At 38.8% G+C, this 23,384-nt stretch overlaps 2 protein-coding genes across 4 annotated transcripts in view; both read left to right on the plus strand.

The window, feature by feature from the left end:
* Positions 1 to 9,626, plus strand: part of LOC134744903 (syntaxin-binding protein 5) — a 431,872-nt gene extending 422,246 nt beyond the window's left edge. Inside the window, exons 26-30 of the mRNA XM_063678851.1 lie at positions 1,994 to 2,083; positions 3,492 to 3,587; positions 4,115 to 4,239; positions 4,968 to 5,165; positions 6,137 to 9,626. Coding sequence (XP_063534921.1) covers positions 1,994 to 2,083; positions 3,492 to 3,587; positions 4,115 to 4,239; positions 4,968 to 5,165; positions 6,137 to 6,201 — 574 coding nt within the window. The 3' untranslated portion in view covers positions 6,202 to 9,626. The remainder of the gene's footprint in view (positions 1 to 1,993; positions 2,084 to 3,491; positions 3,588 to 4,114; positions 4,240 to 4,967; positions 5,166 to 6,136) is intronic.
* Positions 1 to 23,384, plus strand: part of LOC134744846 (cathepsin L-like) — a 480,196-nt gene that overhangs the window by 407,872 nt on the left and 48,940 nt on the right. The window lies entirely within an intron of this gene.

Genomic DNA, 23,384 nt, shown 5'->3' on the forward strand with positions numbered 1-23,384 from the left:
GAAGCAAGGCTACCAGTTAACGGTATGTCTTAGCTTCATAATTATATATTAGGGTCAGTTCATAACTGTCAAGAATCAATTCTTACGTTTTTCCAAATATAAGCTTACTCAACACCGACTTTGCACCAAAAAAAATGCGAAGCTACAATCGTCATACACTATATCGCTTACCAAGTCAGTGCAGTCTGTTTGGCCTAACTTTAAGAGTCTACTTCTTAATTGTTCTCCAATGATATTAGATACGTTTGACTAATGTAAGGATCAGGCAGGTTGAAGTTGAGTGATGGCATCGGGACTTGGAAAGAAACGTGCCCGGACGGATCTGAGGCACTGGATGTTGTGTCGCGCTCACGATAGTTGTCCCGTGACACACACCACCTAGACGATTCTCTGCACCAGACGAAGGCACTAAATGATAAACGGCTTATTTTTTACTAGACCTAGCCATTAGCTTTGCAAATTTTTCAGCATGAGAATGCTGTTTTTTCAGCTAACGATTTGTCTTTTTTTACGGTTTTCGCTATCACTCATCATCAGCAGAAGACCATTCGATTTGCTATTTTATCATTTGGGAGCCGGATGACAAGACTTCCTGTGAGTTTCGATCGGTGTTAGAAGCAGCCCGACGCGCGGCCCGCGGCAGAACCCCACGGGCCTACCGCGAACAATGAAAATCGAAATGTCTGCTTATCTCTCTATTGCTCTAATAAACAAGAGCGATAAAGAGGCAGATAACGAAATTTCGGTTTTAGGTGCTCGCGGTAGGCGCCCTGCCTCTTTACGTCCACGACATTGGTCTTAGCGACGGGCGGCGCGACGAAGTAGAGCGAAGCGACGAGCATGCCACGTGCATTGCTGTAGCGTTAGCGGCATAGAGCGAATAGGACGTATTCAATTGTTTAAAAATAATGTCTTTATCGAAAGCGGCTGTTCAGTGCCTCGAAAGCAGCTCATATTTAGAAGAAACATATTTTTATTATATATGTACTCCAACATTTAGACTAGTATTTACACAAACCTGTACTCGGATCAAAAAGCGTTTTGAGCAACCCACAAAAGCTGTTTCTCAAGTTATAAGGTAAGTAAAAACAAGTACTACATATGTTATATGTCTGTTGAAAGTTGTACGTAATCGCACGCGAATCGTTTAAAAAGTGTTGTTTCTTGATTCACCGCCCAATACGTGTCGCCTGTAAGCCCGCTCGCGTCGCCCTGAGTGGTGGCACCGCCCCTCGCGGCCGTGTTTTTGTTCTCGTCGCCCGCCGCGTCGCTCATCGCCGTCGCCGGTCGCTCGAGTAAATACGCGCGAAAATTTACCGGGAGCGATGCCTCGTGGCACGCTTCTTTCTTCGCATTGTTTTTGTTGCGATCGCTCATCGCTCGTCGCTGTCGCAAGTCGCGCAATGTCGAGGCCAGGCAGTAATGCCGCGCGCCGCGCCCACCGCTACCGTCGCGCTGTTCTATTCACAACGTAGTCCAAATTGCAAATCTATCGAGCACCACCTGTGCTTCCGATATTTGGCACTCTTCATCTATTTTTCAGTTTTATAAATAACGCTCCCGTCACACATTAGACACACCACGAATTGAATCCGGACAGATATGAGACACCGATCCATTTTAACAGTTTACCCCGCACGGTGCAGTGCTGATGATTATTGTATATACACTTTTGACCTCTCACTGCCCCGACACACATCGATCGTTCATGAATGTACTTACCTAACACCGGATGCTATGCTAACCGAACCTCGTGATTTAACTATTGTGTAAGTTGTGTAACCCTGCATCGCCCGTGGACTTGTCAGTTTAGTTTACCTTAGTAGCAGGAGGAAGAAGCGGGGGCGAGCGGCCTCCCCCACTATCGGATCTAAGTCTGGAGACAAGTTAAGATATTCTGTACTTCACTTGTTCCGTGAGATCCGATGGTAGGGGGGGGCGGCGCGCCGAGCCACAGCGAGTCCATACTGACGGCTGTCTGTGTTCCTGGTAGCTTCCAGACACAGTCCAAACAGAGGGGTATCGTAGACCCAATGCTCTCCATATGGGGCCAACAGCTCATTGTAAACGAAGACACGGACCAGTAAGTCACCGACACACAATGACATGCGTTAGCCATGTTCTGCCACCATGTAATGTGGTCACTCCGGCCTCTGTTGCGTTCTCTCTAGACATGTTTGTTCATGTGCGTCAGCTTCGACCCTCCCCTCCCCGTGTCCCTCGACGAACGGTAGTAGCGGAGGAGGCACCTCGTCGCACTCTGCATCACTAAAGGGACTAACCTACTAATCTGCCTCAAAAAGTTAATGTTTAGAAGCGTTATCTTATCTATCACATCCCCTGCACTTGCACTAATGCTACGGCCTCATTATCGGGTGATTCGTGCCGCATTGTCGCGATAAAAACTTCGTTTCTTTTACGGCGAACTATAATGGCCTCACAGCGAACTGTTTGGCTATACATGTCGCGATAGGTCAACATTAGCCGAATCCCGTTAATTTTGCTGCAGCATAAGGTTGTACGATGAGTTGCCTCCCGCCCAAGGCTGCTTGCGACTGTGCTTCACTAGTTCCCACTCAAACCCACTGCCCACTGTGCCCACTCTTCACACACCACACGCACTCGGCCCATATCAACTGCCGGTGCAGCACCATCACATACCTAACTCTACCGACACTAAAACCTCTTCTACAGTTTTCAATACACGATTTTGCTGTCTATATTGGCTGGTTCTTGTTCTCGCTCTTTCTACTTCCTTCTTACCTTGAATGCTGAAGCATGAAAGCTTTTCAATGTTCTTAGTTTGAATGTCTTTCGGAATGCAAATTTAGCAGTGATCTTTATTAGATTACGTAAGCTTACGTGTTAGTTATAAATTTGATTCACTAGATTTCATCACTAAAGGATCTCAGGATGCAAGGTGAGACATTTTTGATTCTCTGCGAAATTAGAAAATTAGAAATGTACGTTTTGTCATAAACTTCTCTCGAATACAAAATTTTGTGTGAATCATTAAATTAATTGTAGTCGTGGAGTGATATGGATATAGTTTCTACAAAAATATAAATAGCTCCGCAAAGTTTAGCCAACTAGATTGTACGTTATATATCTTCCAGTAAGAATATCCACTGCAACTCAATTGATCGCAGGCCCCTGCTTAAGAATGACAAACCTTAAAGTATATTATCGGAAATGCGCCTTCAGATAGGGTATGATTGAACTGGTCTGCAAAAATGTATATCTTGGTTAGCAGAAAAATAGATTGGTCAGCAAAAGTTCAACCTAACCGTTGCTGACCATCTTATTTTTCTGCTAACCAAAATATATTTTTGGCTGGCTATTTAATTACTTCCTCTTTGGATAAACTTAAGTCACTATAGCCTTTTAATCCTTGTGGTAAGTCACTTTTGCCTCAGTTCTTGTGGTCCGATGACACAGTGGATGTTTTTACTGGCGTCGTTGCTGGTAGTGTAAAGGCAGTCGTGTTGCAGGATAGCGAAGACGTTCTGCTTCAGCAACCGCGGGCACGGGCTGTATCTCGCCTCGCCCACGGAAATACAAAAGTTCACCATCGATGCCGAGTTCTGGTTAGTATCTTATGACAGTTATAACTACTCCATATTGTTGGTATGTTTAGATCTTTACGGTGCTGAAGTTACAACTATTCAGCACGGCTTACTAATGGGTTGCAGAAAGTTTTTTGTCATATTTTTGTATTGCATAATGTTAGGTACTTGGCAGAAATGTCGGTAGTACTATTAGTTATTCTGTGGTTTGGCAGGATTACCTTTCGCATAGTATCATTTAGCATACTTATCAATTTTGAGTTGTTTCCTTATGTTGGCTGGTAGAATTGACTTTTAAATGGTGATTTTGAATAAAAAATGTTTAATAACGTTCATTTAGATTTGATTTGGTTTGATTATGTATGATATTTTACAGTTAGGATTTTCCTCGCGCTGGTGTGGTGACAAATGTTGTGTTTCACACAAATAACTATTCCTTTTGTATATTATAACTGAACGTAAGTGTTGCCGTACTCTTGTGTTTTGGTTATGAACAAAATTGTGTTAAAATCCAATTTTCACATTGCAACGCGCAACGCATGTTTCAGCGCGAGTCTCAACGAGATGCTGGGCGAGTTGTTCCTGCCGCGTGATATGCCGGAGCCACCCAAGGAGAGCTTCTTCAGGGGTCTCTTCGGCGGCGGGTCTAGACCTCTCGACCGTGAAGAACTCTGTGAGTACTCGGCATGTGCTGCTGTTTCACTCGTATTAGTCTTTTACCTTTATATTTCAACATTTTTGAACTCGAAGGAGACAGGTTGTGTATTCTGTGCATTTGTGCGAGGCGTTGAAAATATTTATGCCTACAATTTCTTATCATTATTAACATATCCTACGTTTTAACGTGAGACACTTCATTCGGTTGTTGTCTGTTTGTCTGATTTAATTTCTTGTCTTTTTATTACTTATATAACAATTCAAGTCTTGGAGACCCTTTACACCTCTAAGGATAATGTGATGATCGTTTTTTTTATTTTTTTATTTTTATTATTATTATTATAAACTGATCGGCGATTGGCCCTAGTCACACCTGATGGAAAGTGAAGACAGGGCCTAAGATGGAGCTCACCGGTTCAGTAACAGCCTATTCACTCTTGTTTTAAAGAGACCGAGGTCATATTTTTTTCATATATTTTATCTCTGCCACCTAGAGACTTTTACATCTCTAAACAATTTTAGTACTCGTCTGTTGTTTGTATATTTTTTAATAGTTTTTTTTTTTGTGTAATTTGACATTTATACTGGATACATCTCTAACAAAGTATCTAATATTTTATTGATTCCATATTTTTTTTTTTGTAATTTTGGTTCATTTTATTGCTTGTAAAAATTTACATGTAAAAGTGCCCCTGTGGCCTATTTTCTGAATAAATGTTTGATGTTTGATGTTTTCATTTCCAGTCGGCGAACAAAGCGGCAAACCGAACCGCACCGTAGCGAAAGTGATCCCCGTCCCCAAAGACAACCTGGATCAGCTCGGCGCGCGCGCCTCCACGGCGTCCAGCGAGGTGGCGCGCGCGCACATGCTCGTGCTCGAGCGCGGCGACAAGCTCAACCAGCTCGAGGACCGCGCCGAGCGCATGGCCAACGAGGGCGCGCGTGAGTCAAGATACCGTTATAATATTTAAAACATGTACATACATGCATACATATAATCACGCCTATTTCCCGGAGGGGTAGGCAGAGATCACGGATTTCCACTTGCTACGAACCTGACATACCTCTTTCGCTTTCTTCACTTTCATAACACGCTCGCCGGTTTAGGGTGCTCTTAACCTGGCCTTTCTTCAGGATTTCCCCGATCTGATCAGAGAAATTCCGCCGAGGTTTCCTTCCAACTCCCGCTTCTACTTCTCCCTTATACACCTTCTTTTACACATTCTTTCCACGTGTCCAAACCATCTCAACATTCCTCTCAATTTTCGTCACTACATTTTCGTTTAGTCCACACTTTTCCCTTTATCACACTGTTCCTAATCTCACACCACACACACTTCTCAGCGCTCTCATTTCCAAAACCTCTTGAGACATATCTGAAAAGGTAAAAAAAAGGAAAGAAAAAAGGAAAAAAGGAAAAGGAGAAGGAAAGGGGTAGGGGGAGGGAAAGGGAAAGGAGGAGGAAGGAAAGGAAGGGGAAAGGAGGAGGATGGGAAAGGTTAAGTTTGCAGATGAATGCGGGTTTAACCAATGCTCCTGAAGCATTACAAATACTTACTTCTGGTTTTTTCTGGTTTATTCATCGATGATACGATCACGAAATGTAAGCTTTACACGTATAGAAAAATAGCCCCGATAAACTGAAATAGATATTATACCTACACTAAAGAAAAAGTGACCAAGTCCACCGGTGACGGTGGTTTTATAATTCATAAAATAATTTTATTTATTCCCTAGTTAAATAGCCCCGATGTTTGCATCGAAAATATCCGGACGCGTGTTTAGATTTTTGAATTTAGGCATTCCAAACCATATGGGTATTTTGTTACTTTTTTATCTTATTAATAGGCAAAGAAAAATATCTCTCCTAAATTATAGTGATTTCTGTACTAATTGTTGACGTTTGTTTGCAGAATTTTCATCGTCCGCGCACCAGCTGATGCTCAAATACAAAGACAAGAAATGGTACCAGCTGTAAGCTCGCCGGCCTCGACATGCTCGCCGGCCTCGCCGCGGCCTCGCTCGTCGTAGTTTAGTACCGGGCCTCGCGCCCTAGAGCTTAGCTACCCACGTAGAGATCTTATGAATACTTTAGACCCTCTAGCCTCTAGGCGTGACTTGAAATGAATGAACGCACAATGTTCCCGCGGGCAGCGCTGGCGCCGCCGCCTATCTTCGCTTGCGAAACACCGGACCTTATATCTAACTAACCGTATCACTAACAAATTATTTACACTACTAAATAGTATGACAGACAATTTTAGTTTTTTTTTTCCATATTCTTGCCAAAATTTGCATATGCATATCGACAAGTTAGATCGATCCAGCATAAATCTAGATCGAGACCGAGAAGCGAATAGGGTGTACTCCCGATACGGATTTTCCATATAAAAACAGTCCCGAAACTGGGAATTCCCGTTCTCGCCATACAAAATCAATGGGTTCCTGGAGAATTCCTTGGTTAAGCAACAAAATCCAAATGTATTTATGAAAATCTGGTGTTTTGTAAACGAAGCCTTCGACTTCGCGCTGAATCGTTCAATTATTTCTGTGCCTAATATTCTTACTTCTTTCGGCGGCGCCGGTGCGTTTTACGGGCGTTTGCGGAGCGTCTCGACCGCTGATCTTCCCAAACAATTTTCTGTAGGCCATCCCCTTGATATCATCAGATTTAAAATAACTTCTGTCAGACAAACTACGGACGAATGGACGTCCTTTTATGATCATCGATATTCATTAGATAAAAGTGACATCAATATTAAAAGCCTGTCACGTGAAACCTACGGCTTGTGAGATTCTCGGATTTTTTTTTTCTCTACATAAAAAAGACGCCACTAAGGTTTCACCTTGCTGGCTGGTTTCATGGACTGCGGGACTGCGATTGAGACGTTCCATAGATGTCCCTCCCTTCGCTTCTGTCCGACGGCGCTCGCCGGTGTACATACTCGTAGCGCCGTTCGTTCACGCGATGTGATAATGTAAATAATCGAAAGCATTAACTATTGTACTTAACTCTTTTTATACAATGTACCTAACGGTTGCCCGCTCTGTCTCCCCTAGATGCACTCGTAGGACTAGCATGGCCGGCCGGCGAAAATATGTCACTCGATAAATTTATCGCGGCCGACTGTGCTAGTCGTCTCTTAGCGTTTGTGTCTCGCTCGGCCCGCGCCGCTCCGCGACGGCACAGTTAGTTGTAAATTTTATAGATACGAGTAACAAATGAAATAAGTATAATGGATAACAATAATAGTCGACGATGTTGATCTGTATAAAGTATTAAGTACATAATAAATAAAGAGATACTTATAAAGATTGGAAAATTAAGCATTGGATGACAATAATTTTTGTTACACTCGTCAGTTTGCGCTCGGCCGTCGGTCCGCCGGGCGAATCCGATGTCTTACGACACTCAATTTTACTTCGCAAATTTTGTCACGGCAATGCAATTAAATTTCAGAGAAAGATTAACAACAGGAATACAGTCAGAATATAAATTCGACAAAATACAAGGTCCGTGTTGGCATATATTTACAATTATATCATGTTTATTCCGTGTCAAAAAAATTCGTTGAGAACTTAGTGACGTAAGCCACGGGTGCCTTCACATTACGTTTCGCCCCCAGATCGTTTGTTTAGCATTTATTAGTGAATTAAAGTTATATTATTGTTAGTGTTTATAAATAAACAGACGCGTCATCGCGGCGTACATACAAAGAATAGCAATACTACGTGTGGGTTACCAGCCTAATGTAAACCAGACCAATCGATGTCGTGTCGGTGTTGCTAGCTAAAACAAATATAAATAAAGCGATAACTACGCTACTAAAATAACGACTAAAAGCTGTTGTGTATATCGCTGGCTCTTTAGGTAAGCGGTGGGCAACGCGGCCGGCGCTGTTTTTTATACAAATTAAGGGCGTACTTGCTAAAGCCAAAAGTTTTATATCCATGCACATTTCGAAATCATCATCAAGCGAAATATAATGTGCCCTTTTGGCTTGGGTCTGGAAGCATAAATTGTCGTAGTTACTTTCTAGCGCGATAATGAAAGAGTATCCGTCTGTTACTATCACGCGGTGCCACACAGTGATACCACGTTCTTTATCTTGTCGCGCCGCGTCCCGCCCTAGCATAAGTACCGTGTAGTATATCGGTGTATCACATGGCAATAATTTGTATCTACGCGAAGCCGCTACACTGCTCCGTTGCTTTCCGATCATTTATACTTATCCTTCTAAACTTCCTTTGGATATTGTATCGTCCAATGTCATTTAATCGCCTTACTTAGCTTCGATTTTATACTCTATATAGAGATGCTAGTTCGATTTAGTTTGTACGTATTAGTTAGCGTCTGTATAATATCTTCAGCTGTATAATGTTGGATGCCAAAGGTTTGTACTATTTTGACGCTGTGTTATACATAATTGTTACACGATTTGTAAGCGTATTTTAATTAAGTTTAAGTTCCGTTTTTGCAAATATGACAACTAAGAGTACCTTTATAGGCTTGCGGTGCAACAGTACCGCTTGTCAATATCACTATCGTAGCTGTTTTTAACCAGATTATTTTGGAATAGAGACCTATATCGGAATCGCCGGATTTTACTCGAAAGTGGCTATTTTCATAGAACTGTTTTTCCTGGTGTTTCCAGATGTTTTAAAGCTTTTAGGTATTTATTTAGAACCCGTACCTGCCGCTCGCGTATCACTGTATCGTCGCATATCAATATCAGTCGAGTAAGGTCCGTTTGAACATAGCCCTAAAGCATAGATTTTTCATTTTCACAAGTCGAGTTAATATTAAGGTCCTTTGAAGCATGTTGATATATCTCCGTTGTGTATGAGTCAGAGTTTATTTCAGATGATAGTCCACTATGTTACTAGCTTTGTCACGGCAATTGTCGATATTTCGACAAACATTTTGACATGATTGAAGATTGATGACATGTAATCTTCTTCTTCTTCTTCTTTTAAAATTATGGCTTCAGCCCAGTGGGAATATTTCGCCAGTATCAAGGTATTAAGAGGTTTAAAAACGACAAAAATTGTACGGTTGTACAAGACAGTGTACGGTGATTTGTTAGCTCTTGTAAATCGATAGCTAGACTTTACAAGAAGCACGTGGACTACCGGCCGTTGACTCCAAGATGGTGGTTAAACGCGCTTCAAAATTAATTTTCCATTCACTGCACACTACCACATTAGTTTACTGTATAATAAGCTATCGATATTACACTTTAAACAATATTAATGAGCAAAAAACAAAGTAATTAATCACGATGCTAACTATCAAGATGGCGCTCGAACCGGAAGTCCCCGACATGTAATCAGCGGGCTTAGAAGCAGTGTCAGGAAATGACGTTTGATAAATACGATCATCATAGCCCTGCAGCTTATTGCAGTCTTAGTCAACTCAGTTGACAACTGTGAAAGTCATTCTCGTAATTGTCGTGGCAAGGTTTTTAATGGCTTAGTCGGCAACACTTCAGCCATAGTTTACATCTTAGGCCAGTGTCGTCGGTACAGCCTTTGTTTATAAATAAAATATATTTATCTACAGTCCGCCATATTGTCTAGTCTACCCTCCCCTGTCTCGCTCTAACCGAGGCCGCGCTCTACTAGTGTAAAAAGGACAAGTTAAGTTTTCCCAATTTTATTAAATTGTTATGCCGTTAAAGATTATATTGTAGTTCTGTTCAAGCTAGCCGAGTTCCGATAATACGCTGAGAATTCATTTGGAAATTATGGGACTAAATTAAGATAAGATTGTAAATAAATAAATAACAAAAAAAAACTTGTGGCAAATTATTACTTGTTAATCTGTAATAATGGTCGTTTATTTTATTATTTTGTATCGATTAAACGACTGTATCCTTTTTTAAACGTTCGGAAATGTGGAAATTATAATACTATAACTATACATATTGTATATAAAGGATGCTGTTGAATTATATTTATTATTTAGTTTGGTAGATGATTATTAGTCATTATATAAATAAATTATAAAAATAAAATATTATCGAAATAACTTTGTGTTTTGTACCTATTGATCCCTTTTCGACGCCGTGCCAAACACAAAAGCTGTCACTCGGACGCCACGTCACCGAAGTGTCAAAACTGAAAATGAACTTTTATGCACATGCACGTAGGTCTATGTTGCTCTGTGGTTTGTGAAAGATTAATCCGTCTGGCGTTGGACCTGCGGTGCCGATATATCATTCATTGGCGTCCAAAAGGTTAAGCTCCGTTAAGGTTAAGTTATGTATGGCTATTCGGACTTTGAGCATCTCACCTGATTACGTATTTTTGCCAGGTTTATTTCTTTTAATATCTGATACTGCAACACCTCTTCTAGCGTCCTTCCTAAGGCCCAGCCATACAAGAGAAATATTCCAAACTTGCCAGTGAAATTTGAACCTATAGAGTAGGATATATGTAGAGTTGATTTTTCTTTGAAATTTTTACCTAAAAAGAAATGCAACTTCCATTTGAAAATTATTTAAATTTCATCAAACTTAATAAGTACTATACTTAGGAGCTAGAATCGGCCTCGGCCCACATGAATCCTCTTTCCATGAAATTGTGGTGGTAAGTACGCCTAATTTTTAGGGTTCCGTACCTCAAAAGGAAAAAACGGAACCCTTATAGCATCACTCGTGCGTCTGTCTGTCCGTCTGTGTGTCTGTCTGTCCGTCTGTCTGTCCGTCTGTCACAGCCTATTTTCTCCGAAATTACTGGACCAATTAAGTTGAAATTTGGTATACATATGTAAGTTTGTGACCCAAAGACGGGCATGTATAGTAAACAAATAAATTTTAAACATGGGGGCCACTTTTGGGGGGTAAATGAGAAAATTTAAAAATAAAGTTTTTCAAACTATATCGTTATATATCAAATGAAAGAGCTTATTGTGAGAATCTCAAATATATTTTTTTTATAATTTTAGGATAAACAATTTAGAAGTTATTCAAGAAAATAGGCACAAAATGACCTTTCCCCCCCTTTATCTCCGAAACTATTGGGTCTAAAATTTTGAAAAAAATACAAAAAATAGATCTACCTATAGATTGCAGGAAAACCTATTAGAAATTGCAGTCAAGCGTGAGTCGGACTTAATTACTTAGTTTTTGATCCGACCCCTACGGGTTTTTTAGACACGTTTCACATAAAAATATTTACATTGTTTAAATTGTGTAATGTACGGAACCCTTGGAACATGAGTCCGACTCGCACTCGGCCGGTTTTTTATACACAGTTTTGAATTGAATTTATTTATGTGTAGGTATACCCCGCATTAATTTTTCATCTAAAATTCATGCTTTTTGCAAGATTAAAAGGAAATTCCATCATCATCATTTGCCGTAAACCGCACATTTTGTCGTGTACGCCTTGATAACTGCAAAATCAGTGCAAGCTTAGCTTGGTCGGAGTCTAGGTGATTTGCCCAGTTCTCAGTCTCCGCAAAGAGAATAGTGTATAGAGGCTTATTGCCATAGTAAATTTTGTAGTCAGTAAATTTACTGCGATCTTTCGACACAGGATTAAAACTATATATTTATATAAATGGATAAATGATTTTTTATTATTTTTTAGAACGCCATATGACTTAGACCCATGTTCTTTCACTGATATGTGTTAAAATTGTTAAATATCAAACGGTATCCCCATCTACACGAGTATAGGCCAAAGGTATGACGCCATCTATTCGAGCATAATTTTTTTTTGATAATCCGAGGTATGATTTTTCTTAGACTTTCCTTATCTTATACGGTTACATATATCTTTGGTCTCAGCCAGTTTTGATGCCAAGAAAGATAAAAAAACAACAGGAAATTATACCAGAAAAAACACCAAAAATTGAGCAACTTTTTTAATAAAACTTTTAACTATGATATAAATACAATAGAATACATTACGAGCATTTATTATGTCTCGGGCGTGGGGCGGCGAGCGGGGGACGAAAGGGTGGAGGGGGGGAGGACGCCGCCCCAATGCCCGGAAGGCACAGTTCTCGTTTACTTACGGCTTGACCGCACGACCGCGCAACCATGTCAATTAATATTCAACTCTATGCTTCGCACACAAGGTTCAAAGTACATTAACGATTGCTCTAGTTGACAGTTGTCGAACGGTCGTAATTACAAAACATACGTCATTATTGAATAACTAAGAAAAACGGTTATCGCTTTATGTCAAAATACAAAGTCTAAGTTTAAATGTGTAGCGCAACACATTCTGTAGGGCTAAGATGGTCGGCTCTTTATCATTTGTCACCATGCCTGTCACGTTCTAACAAATATGTAAGTGCGAAAGTGACGCATGGCATGACAGGTGATAAAAATGCAACCATGATACCGCTGCAGGAGCTGTACTTGACACGCTCAAAATCATACTATGTGTTTGCTTATCGAAGTAATGCATTTGTACGTGTCGAATACAGGAAAGGGCCTACGCATTTACTAATATAAATCGTTTATATCACATTTTCAGTGTGTTTTAAAATGCTAAGACCCTTTATTGGAGCCTAAGATAAACGCCAATATTACTAACGTAATAAGTTGCATTTTACGTTATTTAGGCGCGTTATCTCATTCCCCAATTGTTGGATTTGTAATTTTGTAGGTACAAAGTAAAGGCACCCCCCCTGCATACAAAGTTCTGTAAATTAGTATGGACGTGGGGTACCTTTTCTCTGCAGCTGACTGTACATTTGACAGATATAGTACTATGTTTACAACTATTAGAAGCGTTAAGAAAACATCAAGGACGGTCGCAGTTAGCTGAAGGTCGAAAAAGTAGTTATCACAAAATCCTGTACATTGTAAAAATCGTTGGAAGTTCCCCTGAAGCGAGCAAAAGGATCACATCACACTCGCTCAATACAAAATACCAATATATTTTAGCTACTAAAACTAAATCCCACCTAGTGTACAACCGCTGATTATAATCCGCCAATCAGCGAAGGGCTCGCCGGCGCTGTATTGACGTCTGATTCGTCAAAACAAAATTGAACGTCGGAGCACACTAGGTGAAATTTCCGTGATCATTAATTTATAATTATGTAATTTGGTACCAGACTTGTACATGCGTTATACAGAATACACTTTTATTATCAAATTGATTATTTACAATGGATGGAAAAAGCAAATCCGCGGTAGCGGTTAATTGCACTACTAATACGATTGCCACCCACGGAGCTCTTGGATAATACTAAGTTGTAGGAAAAGTCACCTTTTTTGAACCCAATAAATATCTGCCACATGTTTAGAACTGTAATCCTTAAGCAATAGGGTTCAAATTTGTTCGGACACTAATAGTTAACAAAACTAAAGGTAAATACTACGCTCCGTGAGTGTGTGTTCCCCAGCTTAAAATGCCGCGGCGCCGTGTGAACGCATCTTACGATACTATCACGTCGAATATACAAGTAAAACGGGAATTGGGTAAATCTATAAGATATGCATGTGTAATGTTTTGTGTGCATTTACGAAATGAATTATTATGATCATGATTATGACTTGCACAATAATTATACTATCAATTTTTTTTTCACGTGTAAATTAATTATGAATTTTTGCCAATTTTAGTAGAACAAAACAGACAAAATTACACTGCTTATTTTTAATAACAAAACTTTTTACTGGCAACGCTCTTCAAAATTTGTTGCCGAGTTACAAATTAAATTTATACTCACTATTGCTACTTTATTTCCTTTCTCACTTTAGCACTCTCACTGCTTTCTGATCTTAAGGGATCGCGAGCAGGAGAATAAATATTACGTTTAAACTGTCAGCCGTATACTGACTTTAATTAGATCATATCCATAACTAATCCAGATCTAATTCATAACCTGTTATTACAATCAGAATACGCCCCTGTTTTTGGGACCGTGTACGACGACAGCGCCACACATCGGTTGCAACTATAGGCCCGTATTTTGTCACAACTGTTAAACGAGAAGTAAATCATAATCATCATCATCTCAGGCGAAAGACGTCCACTGCTGGACAAAGGCCTCCCCCAAGGATCTCCACAACGAACGGTCATTCGCTGCCTTCAACCAACGGTAAATTGTAATAATTTCCGTGAAAACTACTAAACGGATTTTTATGCGGTTTTTACCTATCAATAGGAGAATTCTTGAGGAAGGTATAATTTGTAAAGGATTTGTGTAAATTGGTTAAAATATGACGATACCTATTTGCTAATGAAGTAAGAAAAAATCACGCTGGCTAAGAGCTTTAATCGAAAACGCTGCTCAATCCGTTTGAGATATAAAGTCCAGGATGGCGTATGTCTATCTTTTAAGAATAACTTACTATACCCATTCTCATCTTCTACAAAAAGATTTCATGCAGTTTGGCAAAAAAAATAGATATTAAAAAATGGCAACATTGTAGTGTCGTCCCTTTCAAATCAATCTAAGAAAAACGGGACGACACTACAGTGTTGCCACTATTTTAATTTCTACTCTTTTTTGCCAGACGGATATGTGGTATTTGTAAAGCTATTTACACGGATACAGTATTAATAATTATCAAATTAAATACGTTATTTATAATAAGCATTTCATACAGATTACAATGGTCCCTACCACAATACAATTTAAATGAATATCTCAGGAATAATCGTAAATTAAAATTCCATTTCAAACCATATAACTTGTATGACATATTAAAGACGCTAACTTCCGTTAGGTGCCAATTTTTACCACCGCATGCGCTGCGATCGCTTTACTTACCCCCACCATGCACTTCGCACGGTGCCAACAAGCAGTTTTAATTTCGTTCATCCTTGGTTCATCTTTATACAAGTCAGTAAAATGAATACTGTAATGAAAAAGCCAATTAGCATAAGTTTTAAATGAATGAATATTATCTTAAACATATAAAATGAAATAAAAGATGTGTTCACACAACGTCGCGGCTCTACGTTAAACGACAACCAAACAGGAATAGATTATTCCAAGTATCAGAGATAAACCTTTTCTTAAATACGCGTTCTACAAAGAGGTTCTTTGTAGAACAATCAAAGTCAAAATATTTAGATCAGTACGGTTTCACTCACTATTGTTTTTTTTTTAAGTCGCTTTTGGCGACATGTTTCGGATTTATCGGGAATCCTTCCTCAGGCACGAGTGTCCGCGGCGGCTGTACGTCGTGCACTGTGCATTTTGAAATATGTCTCGCGATAGTCGAATTTCGACAATCAAAGTCGGTTCATTTTTCCGTATTCATGTGGGTACTATCGTCCATTCAGAAATAGTCAATCTGCATTTATACTCAGAATAAGTTTCTCCTGTTTGGTATATAAGTACCTAAAACTAACAAATGCTATACATACACATCGAGAACGCACAACGGGGCAGACAACACAGAAGCATTCTTAAATACTTACAGACATACAAACGGGTACGTACAAAATCTTATAATTAGCACCTTACGAGCGGCGCCGCGGTATATTCAATATTCATAACTTTATTTTCTTATTAACAAACATAAAGTAAATACTATATGAAGACGAGACTCAACTTATAAAATCTCTAAAATTTACTAGGTACGCAAAAAATATGCCAGTGAGATATTTTTTAGTTTAAATAAAAATCTGCTATATTAACACTGATAATCAATTTTTTATGATAAAAATAAGAACAGTTGAATAATAATTTTGCACTTGACTAATACCAAACTAAAAACAAGTTTAAAAAAAACAGTGGCACAGCGATAAGTTTATAACATACATATGTTGTTCCGCGACGCCGCTCCTCATCACATTAGGATCACCATCGATTGCACGCCGCGCGCGCCGCCTACAGTCTGGCAAAACAGAGTAGAAATTAAAAAGTGGCAACACTGTAGTGTCGTCCCTTTCAAATCAATCTTAGAAAAACGGGACGACACTACAGTGTTGCCACTTTTTAATTTCTATTCTTTTTTGCAAGACTGTACAAGCCATTGCAATACTGCAAATAACTAGATGCTGAGGGACTACTGATGTTAAGAAATTCGAAGGTGCACCTGACATCAAACCAATATTAGAATAATATTGCAATCATATCGTTCATTTCGCTCAGACTTGTCCGCACATGTATTAGTGCGAGCTAGACGCCCGCGCGAATGATAGCTAACTAATGTGATTCCAATATTACTCTAACATCGGTTTGATGTCAGGTGCACCTTCGAATTGGTCTGTCAGGTGCTTGCAACTCTAGTGGAGTTACACGCGCGTTGCCATCCCTATATAAAAGTTTATAAGGGCCTACTGACTATCAGTCCGCCGGACGATATCGGCCTGTCAGTTGTTCGAAACTGTCAAATTTTTGTTCTATCTTACACGGCGGACTGATAGTCAGTGGGCCCCTTTAATCTTTCTTAATTTTATTTTGGTCTTATATTTTAATTAACTTTGGGTCCTCAATAGGATATATTCTTTGTTTCATACGATTTAACTTTTCTCACTAAAACTTTCGCGTCCTCTATTCTATAATACAGACGGGGATGCGGACTATTAGGCAGAGCAGAATAACGTACTTACGAAACAGTAGCTACCATTTCCTCGATAAAGTGGAAAATTAGGTGCAAATAAGTGGGGACGACGAAAATCCTTTTTTTTTTAATTACCTTCTTTTATTGTTTTAACCCTGTAGAGTTGAAACCTGAAGCCTTGTTGCAATATAATGGCAAAATGCGCAAATAGGTATATGAGATCCATTGTCGTAGGTACTTTATAAGTTATTGCTGTATTTTTAGTAGTCTAAAATATGGCTTTGATAGCGGCGCGCGTGACGGTTACATATAACATTTATTAATTAAAATCATACAAATCTGTTTATAAAACATATTTCAACTGCCAAACTATAAGTGTAATTCAATACAACCTTGTGAATCAAACTGTTTTAAATAAGTTTTATGTATAGTTAGAATTTTTAAGACTTTGGCCGCCAGACGTATATAGACGCGCACGGTAAAGTTTTATATTAAAGTTATTAAACTTTATGAATTCCAGTAAGGTTTACGACAGCGCCTTATACATAACTATATATCTAATAGGCGTAGCGTTCAAATGCATGAAGCAGTGGCGTGCGCTAGGCGTTAGCCCACGGCCTCGCGCGAGACCCCTCCGGACACAGTGAAAGAAAAAGGGTCTCGCAGATGCGATTTCGCCCACGGCTAGATTAGTTTACGCTACGCCACTGGCATAGTGTCCGAATCGTAAGAAAATCTCTCAAGTAACATTCGGACACCTCAAAAATTCTAACTATACCGCACAAAAGTGAATTTGAATAGTTTTGTTAACATTTAGCAGCTACATATTCAAGTGTTTTTATGCCGGCTTACAGGTTAATATTACTACCAGTATAAAAAAATTAAAGCGAGCACACTTTGTACGTTCAAAGTAAACTTACGATATGGATTCACAATATGTTTAGGAGACTTTGACATGTAAAACTGATCGAGTCCCAGAAACCAGGTATTGACTGACCTTCGATGGACCTTACTATCTTAGTAATAAGGTTTACAAAATGACAGTTACCAGTGTGAATGATGGTATATGTAAATTACGGCCATATTCATACGTTTTTTCTTGAGGCACAGCTATACAAGAAAAAAATTCAAAATTTGAAAGTGAAATTAGAACTTATAGTGTAGGAAATAGAGTTGAGTTTGCATTATTCAGAAATCAAAACAATTGTAACTATTCCAAATGAGAATGATTTGAATATCGTCGACCTAATAAGTACTTTTCCCGGCATTTTTGCCACAGCTTATGGGAGCCTGGGGTCCGCTTGACAACTAATCCCGAGAGTTGACGTAGGCACTAATTTTTACGAAAGCGACTGCCATCTGACCTTCCAACCCGGAGGGGAAACTAGGCCTTATTGGGATTAGTCAGGTTTCCTCACAATGTTTTCCTTCACCAAAAAGCGACTGGTAAATATCAAATGATATTTCGTACATAAGTTCCGAAAAACTCATTGGTACGAGCCCGGGTTAGAACCCGCGACCTTCGGATTGAAAGTCGCACGCTCGTACCGCTAGGCAACCAGCGCATCAAAAAAAAAGATTATGATGAAAAGATTATGATTATGATTATGATGTTAGATTTATGTATGTCAATTCACATAAAGAATAATGAATATTTAACAAGCAGTCGCACCCAAATACTGTTAAAATTTTTTGGGCACACGACTATTAAAGAGAGGTGGCTAATTATAATTTATTCAAAACCTATGGATATGGCTGTATTTTAACATTACCTTCACTTTTAGGTACTGACCGCACATTAAAACAATCGACCATTGGGACCTCGATGCATCTATCGGTAAAAAACAACGCGTAGAATTTACCAATACAACCAAACTTTAAACATCAATGCAATGAACAAAACATTTTGGCACTTGACATCACAATAATGAAGTAACAGACAAAACCAGATAACACATTCACTATAATAATATTTATACTTTTTACAAGGCCACGTAATTTTACTGTTATTGAGAATACTATTGAAAATCAAGAAAGTCAGGCGACCACGAGCGGGATTCTGATTTTAGAATATAGTTGTTTTGATATTGATGATAATCGCACGCACTGAGAGTATTCTCAGGATGCCTAGGTGACAATCGCGTGCGCTACGACAACGAAACGCTTTGTGTCTCTATCAGTATTCCATACTGCGACAGTGACAGTTGCGTTTTGTTCGCATCGGAGTCATTCGGAGCGTAAACAATTGGCATGTTGGTTACGCACCCAGGTCGTCCGCAACCGGGGGCACGGAGCGAGCGCACGCACGCGGATGCCATTGTAGGTAAAATCCGTCGCACGCGTCCTCGCCAGTTAACGTTGCTCATACTATTTTTCGTAAAGACGCCATAAAGGTCATATTATAAAAATATTAAAGCCTCAAAACATTGTAAAATCAAAATACCGCTCTCAAGACCTGTACTCGAAAGCTGCCTGAAAAGGCAGGATTTAAACATTTGCCTGTTCCAACAGGCTACATTTTAAACAGCGAGATCACCTACATTTCCCTGCAGTCACATACAGTCGAGTTCAGAGATGATTCATATTACACCGCAAACATCGAAATTTTATTACCTGCCCCTTTATCGCTCGAATATGCAAGTAACGAAATTTCGGTTTCAAATACAGGCAAATCATTTTATAAATACTGGCCATAGGTACTCTAAGAGCCAATTTAACTTTACCGACCAACCCCAAACTCACAAACAATGATAACATCCACATAAGATTCGCCGATATAGAATAATACATTTTTGGGCCACATTCTCTCAAGAGTACGGTCAGTGATAAAATTACCTGTACTAAACCGATTATAATTGTTACATAGATTATAATTAACGGTCTTATCTCGGGCTTAGTATAGTGTAATGTGAGTCATCTTTAAGTTAGCTAAGCAATTCAACTAAAACAAACTTAACACTAAACTATTGATATCCGCAGATATGTCTACGTGGAGAACAGAGATCTTGATTGCACTCTAACGAGGAAACAGGAAGCCTAATATTGCTACATAAGTCAACGACCTTTTGTAAATAAGTTATAAATAACTAGAACAATTGTAATAATAGTCGATCGGGGCCGTGTGTCTTGAAACGTTACCATGACGAGTTTGTTATAAAAATGTCAAAAATACCCATTGTTAGTCAGCCATTAGTGTCATTCAGAAGTACAGTCGATTGATGTAGGCTTGCACGAATAGAAAGAACGAAACTTCCATTGTATGCGTGACACCTGTATCGGTATACAGTCAGATCGGCCATTTAATTGGTTTATGTGATACACACATAGATATTTTCATTCACTCATTCGTTCCATTCGTGCTAGCTCTTGTGGATCAACCTGTAACTAAGAAATAAGATAATACAGTAAGATAAATAAGGCTTACATATTGGGTCTTATTAATTAAATATATGTATAATACTATACGAATAAAAAGTACAAATAAATACTCTATGAACGTGTATTCATCTCTAGTCTTACTCAGATTTGAACCCAGGACCCAGCCTTTTGTTCAGGCTACTTATACTTAGATCATCTTCAAATCCACTTATATTTATGCTTAACGTATAGAGCACAGACAAAACCGTAGTGTATGTCATGCAGGCGTTATTTAAGACAGAATACATCCATACTCCAACCAAGTTGTTTCTCTCAACACCTTACATTACATGACGACCCTGCCTTCAACTATAAAGACATGACCAATTGACCCATTATGACTGATGACTCACTTTCTACTGCCACTATTAACTGGCCATAACTGTCATATTATAACAATAGTCATGATAAAGTTTCAACAAACATGGACAGATCGCGAGGCGCGGGGCGCGGCGCTGTTCGGACTAGTCTACGGTCTACTGTGGGTACGAAAATAACCGTGTGGCTAGAGATATGTCGAGTGATATACAGTCGATATGGTGCGGAGAGTAGGGCGAGGGATTGGCCAAATTGTCTATAGATTTCAAAGTAAAGAACGCTTTAATTTACAGCTACTACAAAGTTATTATGACATTAGCATGGAGTCACTCTTTAGGTATATAAGCATTCACGAATAAGCGCGGTCGCCGCAATTAATGCCTTACAATTCTCTGAACAACTTTACGCGTATTTATATTTCTTTGTATTTGTGCCAAATTAGCATTAGCATGTTTTTGTGAATGGATCAAACAGTTTAAGCAATCAAACTCAAGTATAAGGAGTCCTAACCCTCTGCCCCGATTCACGCGCCCCGCGCCTTTCCTTAAATTAAACTAGGTTGAACTATAGTTAAGGTACGCGAATAAGGCTATGCGTTGCTCTACGCTAACATAATTACACTTTGTACAAGGCAACGCTTCAATTGAATATGTTGAACACATAAATAATAAATTCATGTTCCTTGTGGACACTTCAAATCTGTATATTGTTTATACAGTGTTCAATGGGAACCTAAGATCAATAGAAAAATACAGCAAACCTTAGTTAACGGAAAATAACGTTAAGTTTTTCGAGTGTATGCAATCTTTGAAAGGCTAGGCGCCTTTAACCATACTCTAATGGAGTATTTGTTCTACCGCAATACCTATTAGACTATATTAGTTCTTGTCCTGTATGACATCCTGATGTGGGTTTACATTGTATTTTATAAATTTTGTATTATAATAGGTTTCAGAAACTCAGTGAGCACGTTTTTATATTTTGTTTAATACTTTTTAATGACCAAATTCTGATCAATGCATACAAATTTTGTACAATTAGTAAAACTTCCTTTTACGTCGTATCGATTCTATCAACTATCAGTGGTGGGGCGTCACGCTAAACTGACCTTTATCTTCAGGATCCCAAAGCACTATGGGAGTTCTATGGACGCCCTGCCACTTCTACCTTCTACAACCATTTTATTGCATTTTTCCGTACCTACAGTATTGGCATTAGAGCAGTGGCAAATCTTTGGCAACATTTTTTTCTGAATTGACAATCCAAGAAAAAAAGAAAGTTAAATTTTGAAACTTGATATTGTAATTTGCGCGAACAGATTTAAATGCAAGTTTACTGTCTTGTTCGTTGATTTTTCTGATAAATATAGGTACAATAATTCCTCAGTGTAATGTAAGAAATTATATTTCTTAATAAGGTACCCAATACCGACAACCAACCACTGAATTTGTTACATTAATATTATTAAAGACACGTCGTTCGATGTTTCGCTTTTTAGATACAAGAATACGTTCAAGTGACTTTCAACCAAAAGGTACAACATTGTCGCTTGTCGATAAGGTTGATTTCAAATTGAAGCTATATGGAAATAGCGCCTTATTGACAACCGACAATAAGTACCCTTTTAGGTGAAAATGGCACATATGTCCAGACAATAGAAAATTAAGCTCACGTCGTACCTACTGAAAATTAACGCGACACGCATCTGAAGATGAATGTTCGACATAAATAAATGTAACTTCAACATGTATTTTTGCCGTTTAATTTTTATTTGAATGCCAGTATGACACACGAGCAGGGCTCGGAAACTGTTTTGTTATTATTGTAATGCCAATATGACACACGAGCAGGGCTCGGAAACTGTTTTATTATTCAAACTGTTGGTTTGTTCACCCGGGAACGAAAAGGACTTCGTTGCCGTGTGCGGTTACCGGTTAAAAAACTGTTCATCACGATAGTTTACAAGAAAAGTGGAAACTATATTTATGGCATTTTGTCTGAATAGATTTTTATGACCCGATGACACAAACATGCCGAAAATGCTCAATATTTGATATCGAAGACGTATCTTGCGTTGGTCGAGACTAGCAATTGTGATGTCAAATTTAGTCATTTTAGTTAAAACTGATTAAAATATACCTTTTGAACGCCTCATGTCAGTGTGGTCGACAAGCTAATATGAATCTTATACACGAATTACATACCTATCCTATATCATCTATATGTTCTAATTAATACGGATTTCCGACAACTTACGACAGAATTTGACTAAATTTTAGGTTTTTCAAAAGTAACAAACTTCATGTGCCAAATTTAAAAGCGTGGTGTTCATAGATACATCAACATTTGTGGCAACTTATTGAACGACAAAAACACAAAAGTCACGTGTATACAACACAAAGGAGAGAGAAATGAAGTTGTTACGCTTTCAATATGCTGTAAAAATTTACATGAAAAATACCAAATTATAAATAAATTATCTGAATCTATATTAAATCGCGCCTGTGATGTTGGTGTATGAGTGACGTTTTTAACATATGGCGTTCAAAAGCTACCCGTTTACGTCATTGTGAAGCTCGTTTGCGGCCTGGCCGTGACAAATATTTACAAATATAAAGCTCGATTCAATTGCCCAAATTATTTGTTACACCTATAGATACATTTATATACAAACGTTGATCGATTCTACTGCGGACGAGTCGTGCAACGAGACTTGGAAAAAATTAAGAAAAATAAGTTAATAATCAGCATTTACATTATGTATCTAAGGAATTGTGATTGGTCGAAAGGCCGCCGTGTTTTTTTTTTTTGTTACCTTTAAAGCCGCGGACTGGACGCAAGCGGCGCGGCGAGCGGCAAAACAAGGCCATTCAAACATTGGACTTATATTGACCGGAATATAGACCGTGATTATCTTTTGTATTATTCACGGTCTATA

Source organism: Cydia strobilella, chromosome 10, assembly GCF_947568885.1.
Source record: "Cydia strobilella chromosome 10, ilCydStro3.1, whole genome shotgun sequence".
NCBI classification, from domain to species: domain Eukaryota; kingdom Metazoa; phylum Arthropoda; class Insecta; order Lepidoptera; family Tortricidae; genus Cydia; species Cydia strobilella.